Source organism: Aotus nancymaae, unplaced genomic scaffold, assembly GCF_030222135.1.
Source record: "Aotus nancymaae isolate 86718 unplaced genomic scaffold, 86718_ANA_hifiasm-v0.15.2.pri h1tg000108l, whole genome shotgun sequence".
Lineage (NCBI taxonomy): Eukaryota > Metazoa > Chordata > Mammalia > Primates > Aotidae > Aotus > Aotus nancymaae.
Window position 1 is genome coordinate 31,742,019 of NW_026988523.1, and position 10,148 is coordinate 31,752,166.

The 10,148-nt window shown below is 44.7% G+C and overlaps 1 protein-coding gene across 1 annotated transcript; it reads left to right on the forward strand.

The window, feature by feature from the left end:
• Nucleotides 1-4,178: 4,178 nt before the first annotated feature.
• Nucleotides 4,179-4,663, forward strand: LOC105724177 (late cornified envelope protein 3D-like). Its single transcript, XM_012462536.3, has one exon. It carries the CDS (start codon nucleotides 4,196-4,198, stop codon nucleotides 4,661-4,663), a length of 468 nt encoding a protein of 155 aa, XP_012317959.1. The 5' UTR covers nucleotides 4,179-4,195.
• The last annotated feature ends 5,485 nt before the right edge of the window (nucleotides 4,664-10,148 follow it).

Genomic DNA, 10,148 nt, shown 5'->3' on the forward strand with positions numbered 1-10,148 from the left:
TTTATGCATTTTTAAAAGTTAATTTTTTTATGTTGGAGGGTTGATTTTTCTTCTATTAGTCCAAAGTAAGGAAACTCAGCAATGTATTCAGAGAAGTGGGAATTGGTAAGTAGATGGAAGCATAAATAAAATACTTAAAAATAGAAGCAAGGAAACTTGAAAATATTCATTGTGGCAAAGCAGCTTGTTCAGAGCAATCACATCCAAATCTCAGGAAACCAACTTTTGAGCCCAGCCCCAAGTCACTGTGTCCATGGCTGCTTCTGAGACACAGCTCAGGCGTAGCAATGTTCCGAGGCAAGACTTCTTGAAGGGATGAAAACGCGCTGATGAACGAGACTCGTGAGACTGCTGCAGGTGCCTGGTGTTTCGGTTTCTCAGGTGATGTTTAAAGTCCTGGTAGCAGCAGCCCCAAAGTAACAGCTGGAGCCCTGATGCCATCGTCAGCTGAGACTACAGCAGCCCCAGAGCTAGGGCCACAGCAGGAAGAGACTTGAACAGGGCATCTTAGGAGGTCCCTTAGGGGGACATTTTGGGGGGCACTTGGTAGTGGGCCCTTTAAGAGGAGGCTGGCACAGCTGCTGGGTTTGCTTGAAGGACATCTTGGTGGGAGTTCAGTCAACCTAAAAGCCAATACAGGTGTTTTATAGACTTGTTAAATCTTAGATCATTGTTTCCATCTTTGGAATCTACCCTGGGGCTGCTGATACCTTGAACAAATCATAACCACAGACACAGACACACACACACACACACACACACACACACACTCAAGCCAAAGCCTCCATCTTGTTAATTTCTCTGTCTCTAGGATATGGCACTGTTCTTGTTACATAGATGATGTCCAATAAATGTAGATTTCCCACTGAAATGGAAGCTCCATAAAAACAAGGATTATCCTCCCCTCTTTTGTGTACTTCTATATTCCAATGTCTAGAATACCACCAGGTAATCAGTAAGTGCTTAATAAAAATCTGCTGATATAGGAATAACATGTGAATAAATAAATGAATGAGAAAAGAAAGGTAGCCATGAAGGGAGGGAGGAAGAGAGTAAGGAAGGGAAGGAGGGAGGGAATTATTATCTGAGGTAGAGGAAAGGATATCAGTTGGCATTTCATGGTAATATTGGGTATTGCCATTTTCTCTGTGTGCCCCTTCCATCTTCTCTAATCATCTACAAATGGGTCTGTGAGATGTGAATAGCCTGGAATAATCCCTCCCCAACCAGCTGACTCAGTTGCCAGAAGCCAGACATTGGCAAGAATTCAGACTGGCTGATCACTCTAATTCCCAGGCTGGATCTTCCTAGGCTAACATCTCTACTCCTATTCCCCTCTTCTCCCCGCTTTTCTTTCCCCCTGTGATTTCCAACAGCTACTTACCCTTTTAGTTTTGCTCTAAGTTCCAAAAGACCCACTCACCCTGGTCAGACCCAGGTGTGGAGCAGGCAGTCCCCAGGGTGTCAAGGCAGATGAGAGCAGTGTCCTGACACATTTTATAGGCAGGCACTGGCCTGACTGGGCCCTAGTGAGTCACAGCTCTGGGTGGAGCAGCCAGTGGCTCCTCCCATACTGGGGCATCTGCAGGGTAATTCCTGACATTTTACTCCCTGCCTCTTCAATCCATCCTTCCCAGGGAGATGCTGAGTTACTCTACTGAAGCTGGAGAATGAAATCTCACCAAAGTATACTGTTTCCTAGGCTGGGACCCCATGAAGCAGCATGAGGATTTGACCCTTGAGACAAGAATCTGATTTCTCAAGACTATGGTCCTGTTCCTTCTTGGAAATAAGTTTCCTCTCTTCCTAATTCAGTCTGTGAAACAATGGCCAAACGGTTTTATAGGCAAATAGTACAAAACTGCACAGGAGTAGATCATTTCAAATTTATTTAAGGATCTTGTGCATAAAAATTCAATCATTTTGAAAAACAGATTAGTACCCTATTATAAATTTCAATTCTTAGCTACTAAATACACCAAGATTCAGCAATTCTGCTCCTAGAAGACATGTACCAGAATGCTTAAACATCTGAAAACCGCAAAACTGCCAATGTATAGGAGAGAAGATAGAGAAACTGTGGTGTATTCACACAACATAATTCAGTTGTCAGAATGAACTACAGTGAAATGCAACAAAGTGAACACATCCCAGAAATAACAATGTTTGGTATAAAAAGAATATGTACAGCATGATATCTTTTATAAACTTAAAAACAGCATACTTTAGTAAAACAGTGGACTATGTTAAAACAATTTTAACTGGAAAGGCAAAGTAATGATTATTTTATTTACTAAATAAAATAAATAATGAAAAGATAGATAGATTGGATGAATAGATACATGAATATATAAAGAAGTCCATGTGGATCAAAGATGAGTGCCATGAACCAAAGATTATGATTAATTCAGTTGCATGCACTCCGTGTCTATTAAAACACTGTAAAAAGAAAATAGGATTACATACTGATATGTTTAAGCAACTGTTAAATATAAAGGCTGGAAGTCTCTTTTGCCTGAGTGTAAAATCTGTAATGCAAAGAAATGTGAGGTCCTTTAGGTTCCTTTTCTTTCCATTTTTACCAGTGGTCTGTAGAGCCACAGAGCAGGAGAGACAGGAGAGGAGAGCATGTGCACAGATGCGTGAGCATGAGTTGGGTGTGAAGTGCTCAGGGCACAGAGAACAGGTAACATCAGAAGAATGTTGGCTGGGCGTGGTGGCTCTCACCTGTAATCCTAGCACTTTGGGAGGCAAAGGCAGGTAAATCACCTGGGATCAGGAGTTCGAGACCAGCCTGGCCAACATGACAAAACCCCATTTCTACTAAAAATACAAAAATTAGCTGGGCATGGTAGCTAGGTGCCTATAATCCCAGCTACTTAGGAGGCTGAGGCAGGGAGGATTGCTTGAACCCGGGAGGTGGAGATTGCAGTGAGCTGAGATTGAGCCACTGCACTCCAGCCTGGGCAACAGAGCAAGACTCTGTATCAAAAAAAAAAAGTCTCTTCTCCAGAGGGCCTGGGACAGGTTCTTTCCTATGTTGCTCAGCTCCATTTACCCTTGGGTCCCTGCGTCAGGTGGGGAGGAGATTGGAGGCAGGAGATGGTAGCTAGTGCCTCCTATGAAAGCCCAGGGTGGGTTTGACTTTTGGAGAATCTGCCAAGTAAACGAAGAGACTTGAAAGCTGAGTGAAAATCCTGCAGTTTGGGAGTGGGGCAGGGCAGGTCACTGGTAACTGAGCCTAAATGATGAAGGAATAATAAAGACCTAGACACAATGTGAGTAGAAAATTGGAGATTTATTGTTATTTTAGGAAAAAAATCAGAGGAAAAAGTCAAATATCTCATAAATAATTAGGATAATGAATCAAACAGAAATATAAACTTTTTTTATTGTACTTTAGATTCTGGGGTCTCTGTGCAGATCACGCAAGATTGTTGCATAAGTACATTCATGACAAGGTGGTTTGCTGCCACCATCCCCCCATCACCTATGCCTGGCATTTCTTCCCATGTTATCCCTCCCCCCACTCCCTCCCGCTATCCCTCCCGTAGCTCCCTGCCAATGGACCCCAGCGTGTGATGCTCCCCTCTTTGTGTCCAAGCACATCTGTGCTTCCACAGGGAGAGGGGAGGAGGCTGACAGGGTAGAGGCGGCAGAGAGGCTGTGGTTGGTGGGCAGCAGGCTGGGACTGGGATGGGAGATGGGCAGGATTGTGAGGGAGACGAGTCCGCGAGCCACTTCAGGGGCTCCATCAGGCTGCGGCCTCAGGACCCTCCCTCCCTCGTGTGCCCTGAGATGCGTTGCCTCCTCACACCCTCAGTGATGTCTACTCTGTTCGCAGGTGTTCAGAGAGACGCCACCCTGGGGAGTCATGGGTGTTGTGTGCGCGGCACGCCTGCAGGGGCGCTGTTCGCATCGGGTCCGGGGGTGTGGCAGGCCCCGCGGGGCGTGCGCAGGAGCCCTGGAGGCCCACCCAGGAGTATCAGCTGCCTCCCAGGCAGGGTAGAGGGCTAGAGGAAGGGACAGTATTAGGCTGGTTTAACTCCAGATCACTTTCCATTTCCCTTCTCAGACTGAGTTTAGGGGAAGGGATCCATAATTAAACCAAGTATGAGGAGGCCCTGGCCTGACACCGTTGACAAGTATTTTGCTTTGCTTTTGTTTTGCCCAGGCTCCCTGACCTCCTGCCCAGATGTCCTGCCAGCAGAACCAGCAGCAGTGCCGGCCCCCTCCCAAGTGCCCGTCACCCAAATGCCCTGCAAAGATCCCAGTGCAGTGTCTGCCTCCAGCTTCCTCTGGCTGTGCCCCAAGCTCTGGGGGCTGTGGCCCCAGCTCCGAGAGTGGCTGCTGCCTGAGTCACCACAGATACTGCAGGTCCCACCGATGTCGGCGCCAGAGCTCCAACTCCTGTGACAGGGGCAGTGGTCAGCAAGGCAGGGGCTCCAGCTGTGCCCACGGCTCTGGGCCTGCTGCTGACCTGAGTCACGAGATTAAGGAAAAATATTGGAGAAAAGAAAGTGCCAAAAAGACTGGAACCAGCCCTAGCCTGGTGCATCTTTGCTCCTGTGCCCTCTTTCCTGCTGAGATGTTTCGTGAAGAGTGTCAAGCACTCCCCCAGTGGGTTTATCCTGCTGGTCTCAGTGCTTCCCTCCTTCTTTAATGTCCCTGTGCTGTGAAAAATAGAGCTGTGCTTTCTCATTGCACCCTCTGTCTAACGTGTTCATGTCTTTGCCCTATGGGGGGCTGCCCCACATTGGGTACACAGTCCTATCTTAGGAACAGACACAAACGGGTCATACATCTCTCAACTCATGAAATCCTTTTAGAGGGGTTGTATATTAGGATGGGAATGAGGTGGGCAGTCTTTCACAAGGTCAAGGACAGAAGCATGAGTTGGGAGTAAACATAGTGCTCTGGAAAGCAAAGGGAATTAACTTACTGGGCCCGTTCAGATCCTTCAGAAAACACTTTGGAAGCTCGGCCCTCGGTGTGGCAGAGAAGAAGAGGAGAAGCTCCAGATGGGAGCAGGTCCTTCGTCTTCTGGTTCCTCCAACTCTGATACTCTGTAGTCTTCATGACCCAGGACCGCAGCAGCCCCCAGAGCTGTGGCAGCAACCAGAGCCCCCAGAATGCTCTGGTGGGCATGTCAGTGGGATCTGTGGGCTCATGGTGACTCCAATAGCAGCTTCCCCCAGAGCTGGAACCACAACAGAAATAGACTGACAGCAAACAACCAAAAGGGTACTTGAGGGTTAGGTACTTGGTAGGGGCCTGACACTGCTGTCAGTTTTTCCTTTCAAGACATCTCAGCTCAGTGATCACTGGAAGAAATGAACAAGTAAATCATTGTTATCAATCAGTCAATCAAGCAATGATCTATCTATCTCCCCTTGTCTCTCACCATCTTTCTCAGACCCTGACCCTGTGACCCTAAGCTCATGGCTTTGCTAACCTAAGGGCAGCAGAGAAACAGAAAGTGTCTTGAGCAGGGATCAGGGATGAATTGGCTCAGGGTGTTTGCTGATCAAGTATTCTCTCTTCCTACTTTGATTCAGTTAGAAAAAAGATGGGACATGGAGAGTGATGATGGTGATGGGTTCTACTCCAAAGGACAGCTCTTCAGCTCTTCAAACTCTAGCCCCTCAGTAGGGAATTCAACAATTCTTCAGTAGATGCCCAGATGTTTCTCTGATAAAAGGGAACAGGAAGTCCCCATAACACCCAAATATCTGGCCTTGATCATCAGGACTGTTGAAAACTAATTGTCAATCATCTTTTATTCATTAATTAATTCATTCAAACAGCAAGAGTTGAGGACACAGTTTAGATATATCTTGACACAAAGGATTCAGAAATGTATAAACTATGGTTCCCATCCTTGAGATGCTGACTGACAAATCAGCAATCCACTTATGAACTTGAATGATATGGACTATTACATAAGCGTTGGAAAGTCCATGGGACTTACCCTTGGATGGTAACTCCCTGTTTCCATGACAGGAGTGAAGTGCCCACACACTGTCACTAGTATCACTTGTGGGTGTTGGGTGAGGTTTCTGGCCTGCAAAATGACCTTTGATGGTCCTGTGCTGGCCTAGATAAAGTGACTAAGAGGAATACTCATGGGAATCGAGAATCAGGAGTCCCTGGGTAGAAGGCTTCTTGCCAGAGGGAGGAAATAAAGCTGCCCTTTGAGAGAAGTGGGATCTGAAAGAAAAGCAAGCTAAGATAATGGGGGACAGAAGAGTGTGCAGGCCAAGAACATGGACACTGGAGATGGACTTTCCCACTGCCCCCTCTTTTAAATACCAGGAGAAACCTAGAGGTGTCTAGGGAAAAACAAAGCTAAAAAATAAAGGCAAAATGAACCAGAGATGCTGGAATTAAAAGCAGAGCCACCAATTAGCAGTCTAGATCTGTGACATGACAGACTTGCAAATCTAAGGACATTGCTTCAGCATTTACTTGACTGCTCTATTGATCAAAGAGATAGGAATGGTTCATATACCCAGGGATGCTCATATCACATTGGCCAGAACACTTTAGGAAAAGTGAGGGATTGAATGATAATTGATGGGAAAAATAATAAAGTGATGGATAATAGTGGTAACTAAGTTTATTTCACCAGTGTTTCTGCTAAATGTAAATAACAGCTGTATAGTTTTCCATTGCATTGAATTTTTTTTTTTTTTTTTGAGATGGAGTCTCACTCTGTCTCCCAGGCTGGAGTGCAGTGGCATGATCTCTGCTCACTGCAACCTCTCAGGTTCAAGCAATTCTCCTGCCTCAGCCTCCTGAGTAGCTGGGACTAGAGGCATGAACCACCATGCCTGGCTAATTTTTGTATTTTTAGTAGAGATGGAGTTTCACTATGTTAGCCAGGAATTAGATAATTATTTAGCATATGTAAATAACTTTGATGTCTTTCAATAAGACATCATTATTGCAGCAATAGTTCTGAATATTCCAGTTCCATGAAGATTATAGAAGCGACAACCGTCTTCAAAACTTGAATATGTTACAACCATGGCCGAAATCTGAGTCTTTTTAAAACACCGTGGAAACTTAATTTATACTAGGCCTTCAGCAATACGTAGAGCGAACTGAAAAGAGGGTGAGGATTTGGCTAATACCTTTTTGTGATGGTTTTAAAGCATGGCTCAAAGTTTTTTGACATTTCTCTTATTGAGAATTTTGGCCTATGTCCACTTACCTTGAATCTAGGCAGGCTTATGACTCCTTTGACCAAATGAATATGGTTGAAATATGCTATGTGACTTCAAAAGTAGGTCACAAAAGGTCATGCAGATTCCACCTGGTCCTCTTGGGAGGCTGTCTCTGGGGAAGCCAGTTACCACATAAAAAGTCTGGCTATTCTGAAACCATCATGCAAGAGAGGCCAGGTATAGGTCCTCCAGGTGGCAACCCCAGAAGAGGTCCCAGCTGGCATCCAGCATCAACGGCCAACAATCTGAGTGTGACTTCTCGGATGTCCAGTCCAGCCAGCCTTCAGGTGACCATAGCTCCAGTCAACATCTGATGGCAAATGCATGAAATGAGAATGGCCCAGCTGAGTTCTTCCTGAATTTCTAACCCATAGAATGTAGGGAACCAGCCCCCACACCCCACCCATGGGTACCCCGAGTTTGGTGGCAACAAAGGAATGAAAAAAAGACAGGTTAAGAATGCATAAACTGGGACCAGGGGGCCAATGCATAAACTGGAGGGTGCAAAGGCCCCGACCTCTGATCTTCCACAGTATTTATTGGTTACAATCATTTTGATCTATAGGGTAGGTGGTGGAGTGATGGTGGGGAGAGGGTGACGTGATGCTGGGGTGAATCAGTGAGCCGGAACTGGTGCATCATTCTAAAGATTGATAACAGTGATAGTTTCCGAATTTCACAAAACAAAAGCATGTGGTTATCTTTAGCCTGTTATCTATGTGCAGCTGGTGGAAGCGGGCCTCACAAGGCACCTACAAGTCTGGTTATGTCTTAGTGCAATGAAGGGGTTTTACATCCTTGAGCAATGTTTATGGTAACAGAGTCCAGGTCATCCTGCATGTGGAACATGAGGCATGGAGACATTGGCCTTCCCAGAGGCCTCCCGCAGTTTGCCACGGTTTGTTGTTCTCAGTTTATATGTTACTCATAACCAATTTATATAGGCACTCTGTAAGTCCTTTCTCCTTTGCTGCTTCCCCCAACATAAAATTGTGAGAAAACCAAGATGGCTGTCATTCCACATCACTTAGTATGTTGTTTCACGTCACTACGTTTTGGGGTGATTTGTTGTGTAACAATAGGACACCCACTAATTTTCTGCCATCAGCAACCTACTTCCTTCCTTCTAAAGCTGTTGGCTCTGTGGAGGTGCCAATAGCCACTAGATAGCTTTCTTACTTCCCCCAAAATTCACCATTTTCATGCCTTAAAGTTTTTCCAAGGCTGGGTTTATCTCACCAACACTGACACTCATTACACACAGGGAATCAGGCTCCAACTGAATGCACAGTAAGGAAAATGTCAGTCTGCAAAATGCCCATGCAATGTCTGCTCCAAGTAAATAGAAACTTCAACTGTTCCCATTGTATCTACCGTGCCTAGAATGGCACCTGGCATGGGAGATACACTCATCAGATGTTTGTGCAGTCTCAATCTCTATACACACTGAAGTGAATTTTATGAACATAATTCCTATGAATTTTAGGCCAACTAGCTTCATCAATGCTTGTGGCTTTGCATGTACAACATAGCTGAATGTGGGACCTAGGTGTTCCCATAAGGAGCTTGCCTACTCTTTTTCTTTTTTCTCCATTATGTGTTTTAATTCTGACTTTTAAAGGGTACTTTCCAAGCATGTGTTAAGTGTACCGGAGCAAGAAGCCTATTACATAGATTCAAGTCTACTCAATTCTAAGTTTCATTTCTCTGTTCACTTTCTCAGAGAACCCTCCTCAGCCAGTTAAATGATTTGACTAGCAAAGCACATTTGACTTCAACTTCCAATCATGATTCCTTTTGAAACTTTTCATTCCAGTTTCTTAAGAAATAATGTATCCAAGTATATTGGAGCAAAACTGATTTCCAGTTGGCCACTCTTAAAAATGAAATTTTAAAAGTAAATTATTATAATCAGTTGAATTTCCAAAGTATCACATAGGTCTTATTCTCTGTCTAAAATGTCCATGCTAAAACTCTGATTTCCCTCAAAAATTTCTTCTTTGGCTGTAGCCACAGCAATATGACTTATTTTCATCTTTCTGAAGTTTACCTAAAGAACCATCATGGCTTGGATTGAACAGTCCCCAGTCGTGCAACATTATTTCCAAAATCTATCTGTCAAAATGAGGCAGTACTCATGATTCACATCAATCACTTTGGTTTGGAGTAGAGATAAAACACTGCCATATTCCAGCGTTGGGGCAGGAGCTCCCAGTTACAGTCCAATGGTAACTACAACATGGCTGTGTCTTGTTTTTGTTGAGTTCTGAAAGTAACATTCAACAGCAAAAAAAAAAAAAAAAAAAAAAAAAAAAAGAAGAGTTCAATTCTATCTGAAATTTCTTAAAAGAAATGTACAGATATGTCATCCGTACCCCTGGAGACATTCCTTATGTCCTCTTTTCTCTGTTTTCTAAGAGCACAGAGCCTCTCATTAGCATTCTCGTCAGAGAAAACTTCAATTCCAATTGCTTCAGAATTTACTAACTTCAGCCTAACTCCCTCCCTGAAGTCCATTATGCGCAGTTTGACTTGATCTTCATCCTTCAGACTGTTCTTTCTGCCCCCACACCCTCCCTTCTCTTTGGCCTCATTCTTGTTGATTTTCTGATGCTCTACATCACCCTCAACAGAAACTGTGGGCTCCAGTGTCAGATCACTCCTCCCACAGTACCACACAAGAAAAGTCAGGTCTTTCTAAGAGATTTTCACCAACCTCTCTCAACACCTCCCCTTGCTCCCACACTTCTATCCTCACATCTCCCACAGGGACCCCTGCATGAAGAAAAATCTGACCTGTTAATTTTCCAAACACAAGCCAGTATTATTCTGGATGCAGGGCGCACTAGACCTTCAGGAGCTGAGCGGGGGAGACCCACTGAGCAGCCTTCTGTGGAGCAGAGTGAAAGACAAGTGAGA

What these genes read in the sequence shown, in the direction of transcription:
- LOC105724177 (XM_012462536.3), top strand. Translation starts at nt 4,196, where the DNA reads ATGTCCTGCCAGCAGAACCAGCAGCAGTGCCGGCCCCCTCCCAAGTGC.